Here is a 17,262-nt window from a genome sequence, read left to right as displayed (position 1 = left end):
ATCTTATTCATTCAGCTGTTTCATTTGAGTTTGTAAAGCCTGATATATTGTGTCCTGTTGCAGGACTATGGTAATTACTGAGAAGATAGATTGCAGTCAATGTTTTCACTGATTCTCTTGTATTGTATAGTGTAGGGGTCTGCAAACTTTCTAAACAAAGGACCAGTTTACTGTCCTTCAGACATAAGGGGGACCAGACTGTGGCCATTGAGAATGGAAGAGGTCCCAATGTCATTGGGAATAAACAATGCCCCATCGATGGTGTCAGTGGAAGGAATAGCTCTCCATCATGGGTGTCATTGGGAGGAATTGCCATTGTTTGAATGGGAGAAACTGTGCCCTATCGTGGCTGTCATTGGGCCCCATTGTTGATGTCATTGGGACAAATTGTGCCCTGTCACTGGTGTCATTGGGAGGAATTCTGCCCCTTCACTGGTGTCATTGGGAGAATTATGTCCCATTGTTGGTATCAGTGGATGAAAATTGTACCTATGGGTTGGATAAAAGCAAGCCAGTGGGAGCATCTGGCCCTCAGGCCGCAGTTTGAGGACCACTCGTATATTGTATAATGTGACAGCGCACACAGTAGCTAATTTTCATACAGCAGCATTATGACTTAGAAGGTAATTGGAATCCTAATTATAATAAAGAACAAGTATAACTGCAAAAATGTATAGTGAAACATGGCAAGAGTGTTATTTTAACACAGGAACAATAATGTATGTACAGACTGGTGTCATTAGAACCTGCTCACATTTCTGCTGGTTGTTCTACAGATAAACTGATGACGGAGACAGAGGAGCTGTGCTCACAACGCGAACAAAAAGAGGTGACGTAACAGACAAACAAATTAACTGCTTGATTTTTTCAACCCAGGTGTAGGCAACCTAAAGAGGTGGAGATCTACAGTACCTACAGAACATGGGAGAAGTCAAAGATCACAGGGCCCAGTGTCACCCAGTGTCGTCTCCTCATACCTGATATAAACCTGTAATGGTGCTGGTGGCTGAGCCTGACGTGCAGAGGTAGCCTCGTGGGATCTGGTACAACAGGAACACGGACGGGTCACACTGGTGGTAGACACGGGCTAGTCTGAGGTGCGGAGTCTAAGTGCTAGCTGGTTTTCACTAGAGCCCCTGGTGGTGGGGATAGACTGCGCTGCAAGCTAACACCAGGTCGCGGTCCCCAGGGTTGCCCCACCAGGAGGTGAACACGTCCAGAATCAGAAGCAGATAAGCCGACAAGGATAAGGCAGGAGAGTGGTCACAGGAACGAGCCAAGGTCAGGGCGGGCAGCAAGCAGACGAAGTAGTGGACAAGCCGGGAGGTCGATCAGGAAGTCAACAGGAAACAGCAGGTTCAGGATCAGGAAGTACAGGTAAAGCTGCAGACAAGACAGCAATGGCTCAGTGCTGCTGTGGTGTTTAAATAGGCCAGCCTTTTGCCAATTAGTGCAATTAGTCTGCACTAAGTTAACTCTTAACTGGCAGATTCATGACAGCACTTCAGTGTACACAGGGAGTGTTCCTAACATTGCCCCCCCCTTAAGGGCAACCTCCGGGTGCCCAATAGGTTTTTCTTTTGTGGGTGACTGCGAAAGAAAGCATAGATCAGTTCTTTAGCATGGATATTCCGTTCCGGTTCCCAGGAATTTTCTTCCAGGCCGTAACCTTTCCACTTTATGAGAAACTGTAATTGACCTCTCCTCCTCCTGCAATCCAAAATAGCTTCCACCTCATATTCTTCCTCCCCATCGACAATCACAGGTTCGGGTGGTTCCGAGCTTCTGCCCGGGAAGGAGTTAGGGACTGTAGGTTTTAACAAGGAGACATGAAACACCGGATGAATTCTAAGAGAATCAGGTAAGTGTAATTCATATGAGACCTCGTTGAGTTTCCTCTTGACCGGGAAGGGTCCAATAAACTTGGGTGCCAATTTCTTTGAGGGACAGGCTAGGCGGAGGTTGCATGTAGATAGCCATACCTGGTCACCTGGTTGAAGGATTAGTTCCCCTCTCCTCTTCCTGTCAAAAATCTTTTTAGAGGCTGCTTGTGCCCTTATTATAGCATCCTGCAGCAGTTTACAATTGCGGTTGAGGAAGCTAATGATATCCTGTACTGCTGGAACTGTGGGTTCAGCGGGAACGTCCGGTAAGAAGGACGGATGGAAACCGTAGTTTGCGAAGAATGGAGCTTGCCCTGTAGCAGAATGTTTAGCATTGTTGTATGCAAACTCTGCCAATGGTAGTAGGGCCACCCAGTCATCCTGGACAAATGTGGTGAAACAACGGATATACTGTTCCAACGTCTGGTTTGTCCTTTCGGTTTGTCCATTAGTCTGAGGATGGTAGGCGGAAGACAAGGACAGCTCAATCTTCAACGCGTCGCACAAGGCTTTCCAGAAGCGGGAGGTAAACTGGACCCCTCTATCTGAAACAATATTTGCAGGAACCCCATGAAGCCTAACGATCTCTTTAATAAAAACTTCTGCAGTCTCCTTGGCCGTGGGCGTATTCCTGAGTGGCAAGAAATGGGCCATCTTAGATAGACGATCAACGACCACAAAAATGGCGGAACAGCCCTCTGAGGGGGGAAGCTCCACTATGAAGTCCATGGCGACCATCTTCCAAGGCCTGTCAGGGACTGGTAGTGGCCTGAGCAGGCCCCACGCCTTGTTTCTTACAGACTTGCTCCGGGTACAGACGGTACAAGACTTCACGTACTCCCTGCAACTCTGTTCCAGATCTGGCCACCAAAATGTTCGTTGTAATAGATCCAGGGTCTTATGAGTACCAAAATGGCCCGCCAGAGGGTGGTCATGGCATAACCCTAAAACCGTCACTCGGACCTCTTCAGGGACAAAGATCTTGTCTTTAAGCCATAATAACCCATCTCTGGGTACCAAGGACACCTCAGGGAGACAGAGATTCTTTGCAGAAGCTTGCTTTATTTGGGCCATCAGGTTGGTCTGTAATAACAAAAAATTACCTGCGGACAGGATGGTGTCGGGTACTGGCACTTCCTTTGGATCATCAAACATGCGGGAGAGCGCATCTGGCTTGACATTTTTAGATCCCGGCCGGTAGGTAATATGGAAGGAAAATCTTGAGAAAAACAATGCCCAACGTGCCTGACGTGGCCTCAGCCGTTTAGCAGCTCTTAAATACTCAAGATTCTTGTGATCTGTGAAGATGAGGATAGGATGCGTTGCCCCTTCCAACAAGTACCTCCACTCCTCAAGGGCAGCCTTAATGGCCAGAAGTTCTCGATCGCCAACGTCATAGTTCCTTTCTGCTGGGGAAAGTTTACGAGAGAAGAAGGCTATAGGATGTATGAGATCTTTAGTACCCTGCCTTTGCGAAATAACTGCCCCCACGGCCACTTCTGATGCATCTACTTCAAGAAGGTAAGGAAGGGCAGGATTCGGGTGACTCAGGATGGGAGCAGTTGTAAAGAGCCTTTTCAAGGTTAGAAAGGCAGTCTGGGCTTCAGGAGGCCAATTGAACCGGGTATTCTGCTTCGTGAGCTGTGTAATGGGGGAAATGATGTCAGAGAATCCCTTAATAAATCTCCTGTAAAAGTTGGCAAAACCTACGAAGCGCTGGACCCCCTTCTTGTCTGACGGGGGTGGCCAGTCCAAGATGGCTGAGACCTTTTGGGGATCCATCTTAATTCCTTCAGTGGAAATTATGAGACCTAGGAACTGAATACTCTGGCGTTCAAATTCGCACTTCTCCGGCTTGGCATATAATCCGTGTTGGCGGAGTCTGCCGAGGACATTTTTGACATGTCCCCGATGTTGATCCAGGGATGCAGAGAAAATCAAGATATCGTCCAGGTAGACAATAACAAAGATATCTAACCAGTCTCTGAAAATATCATTTACAAAATGTTGAAAGGTTGCTGGGGCGTTGCACAGGCCGAAGGGCATCACCAGATATTCAAAATGCCCAAACCTGGTGCGAAACGCTGTTTTCCACTCATCCCCCTCACGAATACGGACCAAATTATAGGCCCCACGTAAGTCTAACTTAGTGAAAATGGAGGCTGACCTCAGTCTTTGGAAAAGTTCTGGTACCAGGGGAAGAGGGTAACGGTTCTTGACCGTGATCTTATTTAGTTCCCGATAGTCCACACAGGGGCGGAGAGAGTGGTCCTTTTTTTCCACGAAGAAGATTCCTGCCCCTGCTGGGGATGTCGATGGACGAATGAACCCCTTCTTTAGATTTTCATCCACGTATTCTTTCAGAGCCTCCAATTCCCGTTCTGACAAAGGGAAGATACGACCGAATGGAATCCCGGCCCCAGGAAGTAACTCGATCGGGCAGTCGTATGTGCGATGAGGAGGAAGGGTCTCGGCCCCCCGTTTACTAAAAACGTCCAGGTAGCCATGATAAGGCTTAGGCACAGCAGAAAGCAGATCTGTGTCAGAGTCCAAACAGAGCAGGGTACTGGCAGGGCTGAGAGAGACCGGTAAACAGGAGTTTATGCAGTAATCAGACTGAAATTTGATCGTTCTTGTCATCCAATCGATTTGCGGGTTGTGGGCCTGCAGCCACGGCAATCCCAGGATAACCGGAAATAAAGGGGAAGCAATAGCATCCAGGCTGAGTAGCTCTTTGTGACCTGAAGAAGTGACCATAGGAAGTGGAGGGGTCTCCTGAGTCACAGGTCCAGACTTAATATGAGACCCATCTGCAAGAAAAATGGAAAGTCCTTGAGTCTTGGTTTGAAGAGGGATGTGTTGTTGGATGGCGAACGTGAGATCAATGAAACAGCTGCACGCTCCAGAATCAATAATTGCGGTGACTGGTATTGTACCTCCCGGGAGTTGAAACGAAACAGGGAGCGCTAAGTGAGTAGCACTGGCAGCGGATGCTGGATAACTTGAAGGAGAGATGGAGAGAAACTTACGTAACTTTGCTGGGCAAGAACGTACGTAATGGCCGGCTTCACCACAGTATAGGCAGAGGTTATTCTTTTGCCGGCGGTGTCGTTCTTCAGCGGTTAGGGTAGACCGCATAACGCCAACCTGCATGGGTTCTGGGGCATCTGGTGTGAAGTTAGCAGGAGCCAGGTTGGCCGGAATGGGCCTGGTGGAGGTGACATGAGCCGGAGTTGCGAACCGCGGCATCATCCAGAACGGGCGTGGGTGCTGGGCAGACCTTTCCGCACGGCGCTCACGAAGCCGGCGATCTATCTGGATAGCCAATGAAATCAATGCCTCTAGGGAGTCTGGAATGCCAACTCGGGCTAGCTCGTCCTTCAGACCCTCAGATAGGCCTGAGCGGAACTGGTGACGTAGCGCTGCGTCGTTCCACTCGGTATCAGTACTCCACCGTCTAAAATCCGAGACGTACTCCTCTACTGCTCTGCGGCCTTGCTGGAGTGCATGAAGAGCAGCTTCCGCTGTGGAAGTGCGCTGTGGATCATCATATAATTGAGCCATGGCACCAAAAAAGGAAGACAAGGAGTCTAGGTGTGGGCTGCACTCTTCAAGAAGTCGGTGTGCCCAGGACTGGGGTTCATCCAAGAGTAGGGAGATGACAAATCCAACCTTGGTGGCTTCCAAGGAGAAAGTCCGGGGCTGCAGTGAGAAATAAAGTTCGCATGCGTTTCGGAACGCCCTAAATTTGTCCCGATCTCCTGAAAATCGCTCTGGTGTAGGAACCCTGGGTTCAGGTGGTAGCATCACCACTGTGGGTCCTGAGACCGAACCTGTTGGTGTCGTGGAAGTTGGGGGTACCAAAGAAACAGGAGGGATCCCCGGGTTAGTCACAGAGTGCATGCGTTCCTCCAAGTGCACATAGCTGTCCTGGAGCGACTTGACTGTTTGCGACAATGCTGCCAAGTGTTGGCAGATCTCGTCCAGAGGAGAGGCCCCTCTTGCAGGCTCCGACATGGCTGTCTTGTACTGTAATGGTGCTGGTGGCTGAGCCTGACGTGCAGAGGTAGCCTCGTGGGATCTGGTACAACAGGAACACGGACGGGTCACACTGGTGGTAGACACGGGCTAGTCTGAGGTGCGGAGTCTAAGTGCTAGCTGGTTTTCACTAGAGCCCCTGGTGGTGGGGATAGACTGCGCTGCAAGCTAACACCAGGTCGCGGTCCCCAGGGTTGCCCCACCAGGAGGTGAACACGTCCAGAATCAGAAGCAGATAAGCCGACAAGGATAAGGCAGGAGAGTGGTCACAGGAACGAGCCAAGGTCAGGGCGGGCAGCAAGCAGACGAAGTAGTGGACAAGCCGGGAGGTCGATCAGGAAGTCAACAGGAAACAGCAGGTTCAGGATCAGGAAGTACAGGTAAAGCTGCAGACAAGACAGCAATGGCTCAGTGCTGCTGTGGTGTTTAAATAGGCCAGCCTTTTGCCAATTAGTGCAATTAGTCTGCACTAAGTTAACTCTTAACTGGCAGATTCATGACAGCACTTCAGTGTACACAGGGAGTGTTCCTAACAAAACCTCAGAATGGCATACTACCGTGTTGCAATCACGTGCATTGCATGGCAATCATGGGGTTAAATCAGGTGATGAGGAGGGAATATATCGCCTCCTCACCACCTGTCAAACACACTCAGATCGCTTTTCAGGGGAGCAGCAGTGCCTGCTGCACTTATGAATGTGCCCTTAGTTGCATTCGGCAGCGGCACCCTTAGTGCTTGTTCACGTGTAAAGTTGGTTAGTGGTAAAATCCTGCGGTTGAATCACAGTTTTACCGCCCCCAATCCATACCTTTCTTAAGCTACTGAGGCAGGAGCCAAAGGTGTACACATGCAGCAGCAGGAATTTAGCCCCCTGTTGCTTTTGGTGGGTGCTACCGCCTGCCAATTGTGACCAATTCAAGTAAATAGAGACAATCTGCAAGTGCCCCGCAACTGCATGTTTCTGCGGGGTCCAAGGGGTTAAAAGAGGTGGTGAAAAAGCAACACAATGCTGCCTGCCTTAACCCCTTGTTTGATGTAATGCACAAGTTTGCAGGGCACTTGCAAAGTAGCCTCTTTCACTTGAATGGGTCATGCTTGGCACCCACCAACCATGACAGGGCGTATAACTCCTGCTGTGGCTGTGGCTGTGACATGTGACCATTCCTGGCCACTGCAGCTAAAGGGGGTGCGGTTGGGGCTGGGGTGATAAAAGCACGTCTTAACTATGGGGTTTTCCCATCCCCAAACTGCAAATAGAAATTAACTATTACTGTTCTGAGCCCCCTATAAGGCTGCTTTCACACTGATGTGCTGCGGTTTACCTGTACTATGGGTGCAGCTCAGTGCATCTGCAACTTTCCTGGGTTAGCTGCAATTTGCCATAGACTTCTGTTATATCCTACAAGTGTGGTGCGCTTTCAGAAAGTGTACCAAAACTCCTGCATTCAGAAAGTGCACCAAACCCGCAGGATATAATAGAAGTCTATGGCTAAGCGCAGCAAACCTGCAGGAAAGCTTCAGGTACACTGCACTGCACTAGAGGTGTGGGTAAACTGCAGCAAATCAGTGTGAAAGCAGCCTAAGATCTGGTTCACACCTATGCATTTTATAGTGCATTTTCAGTTTTTGCAGTATCACACTACAGTACATTTAACATAGTTTTCTTATGGGTTACACTCTTGCATTTTATGGAAAGGGCCAGGGACTTTTTTCTGGTTTTTGGTTCCATGGACTTCAATGGATCAAAAACGTGTATTTAAAAACGCAAAATTAACTTGGGATATGCAACCTGCATAGGTGTGAATCAGGCCTTATACTATTATGCCCAGTTTATTGCTTCACACTGACCAGAAGATCTCTGCTTTCCTGCTGCTGACACCACTCTGGAGAACGCTAGATGGGATAAGAGGTGGAGTGCAGTTGGTATCGCTCTGCATGGGATAGGAGCCAGCACTACAGAGGTGGCATCGGCTTATGCGGCTCTTGCTCCCTACTACACCTTCAAGTTTACAAGTAGTTCCTCTGCATTGTACTCTGTTTGATGCTCTGGGATAGTGGGTCAGCAAGCCCAGACTGTGATCCACAAGTCTCCTGGCCACAATCTGCTGGTAGATCGCAATCTACTGGTTGCTGACCCCCGCTTTATTCTGTAAGATCTGAATTGTTACAAAGTTTCGAACAACATCACCTGCCAGTTCATTATACACATGCTTAAGCATCTGAAAGGCAGAGACATTATCTGGTTTCACAAATTCATTTACTAAAATTGGCAAATACTGTATAATTTATATACTGTATGTACACATTATAATATATCACGGTGTATTAAAAAGAATTGTTTTTAGGAAGTTAAAGGACAATTTCACAAATGCCACAAAAAATGCTCCCAGCCCCCTCAATACAGTAAACTGTGCCATTGTGTACCATGGATGGTTTACTGTACTTTGTACTGTACATTGATTTTTTGCAATATGCATTAATTCTGAATGGAATCACTCAGGTTTTATTGATACATTTTGTGGATAATCTTTCTTTAGGAGCTAGAGAAAATAAATCAGGTCTTGGAGACTGAAAAGAACCATTTTGAAGACCTTGTTCAAGAGCTCAGGGTTGAACAAGAGAAAATCAAGCAGTAAGTCTGAGCTGGATATTTTTTTGAACATGCCCCTTTATATTTGTGGTCAGTGCTCAGTGTGTCTCCTTATATTCATAGTCATAGTCATATATCATAGTATTGATAGTCAGTGGTCAGCGTGCCCCCTTACACTGGTGGTCAGTATGCCCCCATATTATTATGAATGACACCCATGTGCGGGTCTCTCTTTCACAAGTAGGTAGTCATTGTGTTTATATTGGTTTCAGAAAAGTTCTTAATCGTATCAATCTACTTTTTTTGTTATTTATTAAAAAGAAAAAACTTTTTACATATTTCTTTATTTTTTGGCATTATGCTTTTTCTTTTTTTCTTTTGTTTTTGTCTTCTCTCTGGGATGTTTATAATTGTTCTAGTTTTGTAATTTTTGTTTTATTTGCACTTAACATTTCATGGTATATTGTAACACTGTGTGTAGGCCCTGCTTGTTTCACTGTGCCTCTTTTCTTCCCATTCGGGGTGAACAGGTGATTAGCGGCTGCTACACCTGTGGTCATTGAGGACTATATAGGTGACAGATAGTGGTGTTGATTTCATGTTATGACTGAGCGCCATAGGGTGTGAAACATGTTAACATCTCTCCTATTTACACTCCTGCTCTGTGTGCCATGAATTTTTTATACATGTTTGTGATAAGGATCAATAAAGCTACCACATTCCAGTGGGGCATGCGGCAATCCAATATACTTGTTACAGTGTGCCCCCTTACATTGGTGGTCAGTGTGCCCCCTTACCCTGGTTGTCATTTAGCTGCTGCCAAAACCCTGGTATTCAATGTCAAAGTAATGAATTACATTTACAGTTAAGCGGTTGGCGAAGGTAGATATTGCCTGGGTGTAGAATCATTATTTCATGTTACATTCAGAATTATTAAAGTAATGTGTGTGTGGAAAATATGACACACGTGCTGCAAATTCAACAGATCTGTAGTTTAGTGCTTTTAATAATTTGTGGATTGTGCTGACTGTTAGTGAATTGCAGCTATTCATTCATATTTTCTCTTCTTTAGTGAGCTGGAGCTTACCGTCCACTGTATGAAGGGGGTAGGAGAGGAGAAACAAGAGCTATGCAGCCTTACCCAGCACCTGCACAGGACAATAGAGGTGAGCCCTGCACTGGATCACTGTCTATTAAATAAATGTGCCACGTGCAAATCTTAAAGGGAATGTACAGCATGTAAAATGCAATAGATATCAGCTTAATGTAAATCAATGTATCAAGTTCCAAACTGAAATTTTCAAAGAATAATAATTATAATTTAGTTAGGATGCTAGGTAAATTTAGTTTTGGCTCTGCTGTGATCAGAGGAGCAGTGATTGTTTGGTTTGGTCTGTTCAGAGCTTCACAGGCTGAGAGTTCGATTACTTCTCCCAGGCCTACTTTAGAAGTAGTTTCTAGAGCTTAGGGCGGAAGGATTCAAATGTTCAGTCTGAATATTCAGCAGGACCTAGCCAAGCTCTGTGGAGGTGTGCACAGATGGAGCTAGGTTACTGTTAAAAAGTCTGGAGCCCTAAGGAGATTGTCTTTTCCCCCCCTGTGGGGATGGATCTGTGAGCTGAGAGGAGAGGGGCTGCCAGTCCCTGAAGCCATATGGACTTAATGCTGGACCATTTTTCAAGAGGCTGCACCTATGGACTGTCTGTGTACAAAGAACCAGTAAGTAAAGCCTTTACTTGCGATCATGCTACTTCATGGTCCAGCCTGCCCTTACCTATGCTCATGCTACTTCATGGTCCCCAGCCGTGAACCATGGAGACTGTTTCAGTTTGCCATTATTTATGCTCATACTACTTCGTGGTCCCCTGTCATGAATCGCGGACTGATCCAGTCTATCTATACTAGTGATACAGTTGCTAAGCAAGAAGTATACTCTGCTAGCAATACGTTCCATTCTGGAGTATCCTGCATCACCCCTAATCCCCTGGAGTGAACTGCAGTGAATTGACTGTTGTTGCTGTGTGCCTGGCTGCCTCTGCACTGTGGGGGAAAGGACCTGTCCAATCTACAGTGGCTCCTTTTGGTGGTAGCGCTACATATACATATATATATTAGGGATCGACCGATTATCGGGAAATCCGATATATCGAGGGCCGATATGCACTTACCTCTAGATATCAGAATCGGCCACCCGGGTGGCCGATATTACCGATATTTCAGAAAGTGCTTGTAACAGAGTGATGCCTGCAGCTAGAGGCATCACCCTGGTACCGGCGTCCATAGCCGACGGTCGGCTGTCTTGTAATGACAACCGATGCGGCTGAGAAGCCGCTCGGCTGTCATTACAAGAAGCGGGAGGGGACGTCCCCCTCCTCCTGCCGCCTTCCGCGGCTTGCCTGGGACTTCCGTCCCATGGGGAGACCCGGGCAACCAGCCTGCACGGCCGCCGAAGACCCGATCAAAGCCGCATTCGGCTCTGATCAGGTCAACATGCAAAAATCCGGAAGTAATGTCATGACATCACTTCTGGGTACTGGCGCCAGATTAAAAAAAATGACAGCATTCAAAACAGCCAAACTTGGCGTTTTGAATGCTTTTAAGTGCAGAGGAAGGTTTTGTGGTCTTTTAGATCCCCAGATCCCTCCACAAGAGTACCTGTCAAGTAAAAAAAAAATGTAAAATTTTTTCTTTTTAAATGTACGAAAATATCGGCCCATATCGGCCGATACTGATACACAATGACCAAAATATCGGTATCGGCAATAAAAAAAAAACAATATCGGTCGATCCCTAATATATATATATATATATATATATATTGTGGGGATTTGCTCTGGTAGGTAGGATTTGCGGGTGCAGTATAGAGGCAAAACAGATGGTTCTTCAAGTAAATCAGGAGTGTTTTATTTACACTTTAGGAACACAAAAGTAACAGTCTTTCTTGGTGTTAACTCACACCCAACAAAAAGGAAAACGACAGTCTTTAAGGCAGGTTTTAAACACAGCAACAAGTCCATTCACCTGTGTCTCTTTGGTGCTGTTCACACACAGCAACGGATCAGTTCACCTGCTTGAAACCTTTCCAGACTCAGCACTCACTTCCACAGCCTTCTGGTGCATGGAGATAATTCTCAATCACCTGTTAGGCTGTCTGCCTTATAAACCCCAGGCAAGACCTGGCCTGGAGCGTGGGGAGCAGCCACCCACCCATACCTTAACTGCTCCCAATAAGAGCCGGCCCAGATTCGGCTTTGCAGCCATACTAAAAATAAAAATTGTCAAGCAGCACTAGCTGCTGCTGACACAGAATTACCGGCTCTTATCTCACCGAGGCCAGGAACCACGGTGACACGTACCTTCCATCGATCACGGATCCATGTGCTCTGCCACATACCCTCCCCCCTTTGTTCAACCCTCAGGGGGTGAACACATGTCATACAGTGTGTGCGAGACAGGGCATCCGCATTTCCCTGTAGGCGGCCTGCCCTGTGTTCCACTGAGAACTTAAAGTTCTGAAGGGACAGGAACCATCTGGTGACCCGAGCATTTCTCTCCTTGGCCTGGCTCATCCACTTTTAGACTCTTCAATAACATCCAGTTTTAACATGCGTTGTACTTCTTCCTCAACAGCACGTCGCCGAGCCTCGGGGACCCGATATGGCTTTACCCGGACCTTAACCCGGGGCTCAGTGACAATATCATGTTGGATTAGGGACGTGCGTCCAGGGAGGTCTGAGAACACATCTGTGTTCCGACTAATGAACTCTCTGACTTCCTGGACCTATTTGGAGGACAGGCTATCTGCAGCTTTTACCGTGGTTACTGCTTCACAGGCTTCAAGAGGAGGGGTTGGACCCTTTTCACCTAGAAACCCTGGCTGGGGGCTGTCGTTCTCGGACAAGTCCCTATCTTTCCATGGCTTTAGTAAATTTACGTGGTACACCTGCTCCGGCTTCCGCCGCCCTGGTTGGTGTACTTTGTAATTTACTTCCCCTATCTTTTCGAGCACCTCATAGGGACCTTGCCACCTGGCTAGGAACTTGCTATCTACTGTTGGTACTAGTACCACTACCCAATCACCCGGGTTAAAGTTCCGGACCCTAGCCTGTCGATTGTAGATCCTACTCTGGGCTCGTTGGGCTGCCTCCATGTGTTCCCGGACCAAGAGAATCACCTTTTCCATCCGTTCCTGCATCTGGGTGACATAGTCAACAACACTTTTGTAGGGGGTGGGTTGTTGTTCCCAGGCCTCTTTGGCTATATCCAATAACCCGCGAGGATGCCTACCATATAACAGTTCGAAGGGCGAGAACCCCGTGGAAGCCTGAGGTACTTCTCGCACTGCAAACATCAGATAGGGTAGAAGCAGGTCCCTACCATCCCTGGAAACTACTCTTTTTAACATGTTTTTTAATGTTTGGTTAAATCTCTCAACCAGGCCATCTGTCTGGGGATGGTAGACGGATGTACGTAATTGTTTTATGTGGATCAGCTTACAGAGTTCTCTCATAACCTTGGACATAAACGGTGTCCCTTGGTCAGTCAGGAGCTCTTTAGGCAGTCCCACCCGGGAAAACATTTCCATTAACTCCTTAGCTATAAGTTTGGCGGACGTATGTCACAGGGGTATCGCCTCCGGGTAGCGAGTGGCGTAGTCAAGGATGACTAGAATATGTTGGTGACCCCTGGCAGATTTTGGAACAGGGCCGATTAGATCCATAGCTATTCGTTCGAATGGGACCTCAATTATTGGAAGAGGTATCAGGGGACTACGGAAATGGGTCTGGGGGCTAGTTATCTGACAGACCGGACATGACTTACAATACTCTTCCACTTCTCTGAACACACCAGGCCAATAAAACCTCTGTAGTATGCGGTCCTGTGTTTTCTGCCACCCCAAGTGTCCCCCAAGAAAATGTTGGTGGGCAAGCTCCATAACAAGCTTGCGGTACGCTGTGGGCACCACCAACTGTTCAACCAGTTCACCCCGGATTTGATTCACTCGATATAACATTTCCTGTTGAACAATAAAATGTGGAAACATCAATTCAGCCCCAGGTTTTTTGGTTTACCATCAATTATTACAACATTCTCCCAGGCCCTGCTTAGGGACGTATCCCGGTGTTGTGCGGTCCCAAAATTTTCCCCGGAGACATTGAGGTCTGCCAACTCAGGGCCGGATGGCAAGTCCTCCATGTCTCCCACCATTACATTTAGGGGGGTGGTGTCCCCCTCTATCACAGAAGTTGCGGTCACCCCTACCGAGGACCCTTCGGACTCAGGCTCCCAGGGCTCTGGGCTCGCACTGGAACCAGGCCATTCTGCTAGGGTTGTCCCTGTCTCAGGCTTGTCAGACCCTTTAACCGTAGGCCACAGCGCCGGAAAACCTGGAAAGTCCCTTCCGAGTATTAGTTCATGTGGCAACTTGATAGCGACAGCCACCTCATGGGTCCACTTGCCGGCCGCTGTGGACAAAGTTACCAGCGCTGTGGGATAGTCCTTTAAGTCTCCATGAATACATACGACCCCGACTCTGCGGCCGGTATACTCAGCAGGCCGTATTAATGCCGTTCTTACCAGGGACACCAGACTTCCTGAGTCCAGCAGAGCCACCGCCAAAGTGTCTCCCACTTCCACCTGACACAGATGGTTACTGTCTATCACCTCACCAGTGCCTGTGGCGCACAGCTTTCGTGCATACAACGAGTGGCGGTGTCCATAGTTAGTCTCCATAGGCTCCTCCTGTTGTGGACACTCAGCCCTCACGTGACCTGGCTCCTGACACCGCCAGCAGACTATTGGGGCCGGGCGCACAGGGAGTATGTCTTGAGTGTGTCTCATTGCCACCAAGCGTTGGGTCTGTGGCGGAGATTTCCGGGGTTTGACTGGCCCCCTCCCCCCTGTACATCCCTGCAAGTTCTTGGTGGCCTCATAGCGCTCCACCAGGTCAACCATATCCAGAGCATTGTCAGGAGAAGCCTGGCCGATCCAGTGCTGGAGGGGATAAGGCAAGGCCCTCCAAAACATGTCAGCCAACAAGCGGTCCAGCATATCAGTGGGATTTAACAGATCAGGCTGCAGCCACTTTTGCAAATATGGCGAGGTACTTCTCGACGTCATCCGTGGGAGCCATCTTAGGTATTGCTGCACGGACCGCTTTCCGGACATCATGCTTTCCCTGAGACACCCCAGACTTTTCCAAGGCCAACACATGTTGCAGCAGCCGTTGGTTAGTCTCCCGTTGTGCACACATAGCCTCCTCATGTCTTTTCTGCTGTTGCAGGTGGGCCTGGGTAAGCTGCATTATCATCTCCTCCATCTTTTCCTGTGGCTGCAGCTTAGCAGGCTTAATATAGGACATGTGCAGTCACGTTCAGCAGAACAAAATATTTCGGCGTCTTACGCCAGCCTCACTGCGTTTGCCCGCATCCTCCACCAAATGTGGGGATTTGCTCTGGTAGGTAGGATTTGCGGGTGCAGTATAGAGGCAAAACAGATGGTTCTTCAAGTAAATCAGGAGTGTTTTATTTACACTTCAGGAACACAAAAGTAACAGTCTTTCTTGGTGTTAACTCACACGCAACAAAAAGGAAAACGACAGTCTTTAAGGCAGGTTTAAACACAGCAACAAGTCCATTCACCTGTGTCTCTTTTGTGCTGTTCACACACAGCAACAGATCAGTTCACCTGCTTGAAACCTTTTCAGACTCAGCACTCACTTCCACAGCCTTCTGGTGCATGGAGATAATTCTCAATCACCTGTTAGGCTGTCTGCCTTATAATCCCCAGGCAAGACCTGGCCTGTAGCGTGGGGAGCAGCCACCCACCCATACCTTAACTGCTCCCAATAAGAGCCGGCCCAGATTCGGCTTTGCAGCCATACTAAAAATAAAAATTGTCAAGCAGCACTAGCTGCTGCTGACACAGAATTACCGGCTCTTATCTCACCGAGGCCAGGAACCACGGTGACACGTACCTTCCGTCGATCACGGATCCATGTGCCCTGCCACAATATATATATATATATATATATATATATAAGGGAACAGACATATGTCCCTATTATGCACACACGCTCTGTCTCCTGCTTTTCAGTGCTACACAGTGGTTGTGCTTTACTGCTGCTTCCCACAATGTAAGTCTATGTGTTGGGTGACCCAATAAAATACTCTCCTTGTGTAGCTGAGCTCAACGGCTTTGAAAGACTCCATGAAGTAACTAATCTACTCAGCCTCTAACGGCTAATCTTCATACACATGTCTACCTATTATAAAATGAATACAGCAACACACGTATGGAAGATTAAGCATGTAAAATGGGAAACTCACATTTAGCTCACAACCACAGCCAAAGAGTTTTAATCCATTTTGTATAGAGACTGAAAGAGTAGGCGTTGGCAACCCCTAGCCCTGTTTATGTTAAACCTGATGCCATTGGCTGTAACTGACATCTCATTAGACTAATTTGAGGTCTGAAGTGCATGTATTGGAGATGAACATGTTTTGTGGGTGTGGTGTAGTCAGGTGCAGTCTACTTTCTCTACTGCAGGTGGTGCTATCCTCTGCGGCACTACAGATGGAGAGGAAGTCGGGAGGAACATGGTTCCTCTATGGTTTCCTGGGTCACTGGGGAAGCGATCTGATTGGATGATGCCGCCCCATGTGACTCTGGTGACCATATTGGGTCAGGCAGGGAATTTTGGTGCCCTGGCTCCCAGGCTTGGTATGCTTTTGGTGAGTTGATAGAATAAGAATAGTACTAGTGCTACGGAAAGGTTCCTGACAAGGAGGAAAACCTTGGGTTTGCATCTCTTCTGGACACCTTCACGATTGGGCATGAGACGGCCAGGCCGCATTCTTTCAACAAACGCAACAGACGCTGTCATTATGGCTGGAATCTGCTCCTTCGCGCTGTTGGAAACTGAGTGCACCCAGCCGGGTTTGAAGTGAACTGTTGCTACATTACGTTAATACAAGTTTTACGTGGCATTCGACTGTGTGAATTATTGTCGTCGTACAGGCTGCAGCCCACCTACATGTGTGCATCAGTTAAAAATTAATTCCAGACATGGTATATTTTATACATAAATATATTGGTTCACCCTGGATCATTGTAACTATGTATATACCATACCTGGCTGATTTCCCTGGAAGCTGGAAATCACTGTAGACTGCAACCACTATTGCAGTGATCCCCCACCAGCTTCCAGTTCTCATGTTGAGATGCTGGCCTGATGCATTCTGAACACAGGAGCTTGACTGCTTGGCATGGGTGTCATTCAGAGAATGCTTTGCATTTTCTGAATGAATGCAATGCGTTCTTTGGATTGGTGCGGTGTAGAGGGAAGGTGGTGACCTCATGCTCTCCACCTTGCCTAAACAGAGAATGTAGGGAGGGCGAGCAGTGCAATGTTTCCCTGTTGGAACCCATGCAGTGCTAGAAGTTCATCAGTTCCATCACTGCATGGGTTCACCACTTCCAGTGAGGAGGAATCAGCATCACCAAAGGGAGGATTTTTACAATAACCAGCAGGATTTGGGATATTCTTAATGAGAGCAAAAGCTTGTTCCCTGATGCAGTACACCCATAAACACTAGTTATTGAACTTCAGCTTTAATAAGTTTAATTGGTCATTAGTAGGACAATTGTGAGCACAAAAATTGAAAACAAACTCCCACCACAATGCGCCATTGTTTACTGGCATGCTTGTCAACATGACATTTAAGGCGGTATTCAGTTCTCATTTAAAA

The 17,262-nt window shown here is 47.6% G+C and overlaps 1 protein-coding gene across 1 annotated transcript in view; it reads left to right on the top strand.

The window, feature by feature from the left end:
- PLEKHD1 (pleckstrin homology and coiled-coil domain containing D1) overlaps positions 1-17,262 on the top strand; it is a 70,512-nt gene that overhangs the window by 22,340 nt on the left and 30,910 nt on the right. Inside the window, exons 6-8 of the mRNA XM_082242948.1 lie at positions 777-829; positions 8,460-8,554; positions 9,585-9,678. Coding sequence (XP_082099074.1) covers positions 777-829; positions 8,460-8,554; positions 9,585-9,678 — 242 coding nt within the window. The remainder of the gene's footprint in view (positions 1-776; positions 830-8,459; positions 8,555-9,584; positions 9,679-17,262) is intronic.

Source organism: Pelophylax lessonae (genome assembly GCF_965119305.1).
Source record: "Pelophylax lessonae genome assembly, chromosome: 13".
Lineage (NCBI taxonomy): Eukaryota > Metazoa > Chordata > Amphibia > Anura > Ranidae > Pelophylax > Pelophylax lessonae.
This window is presented reverse-complemented; position numbering and strand designations above follow the sequence as displayed.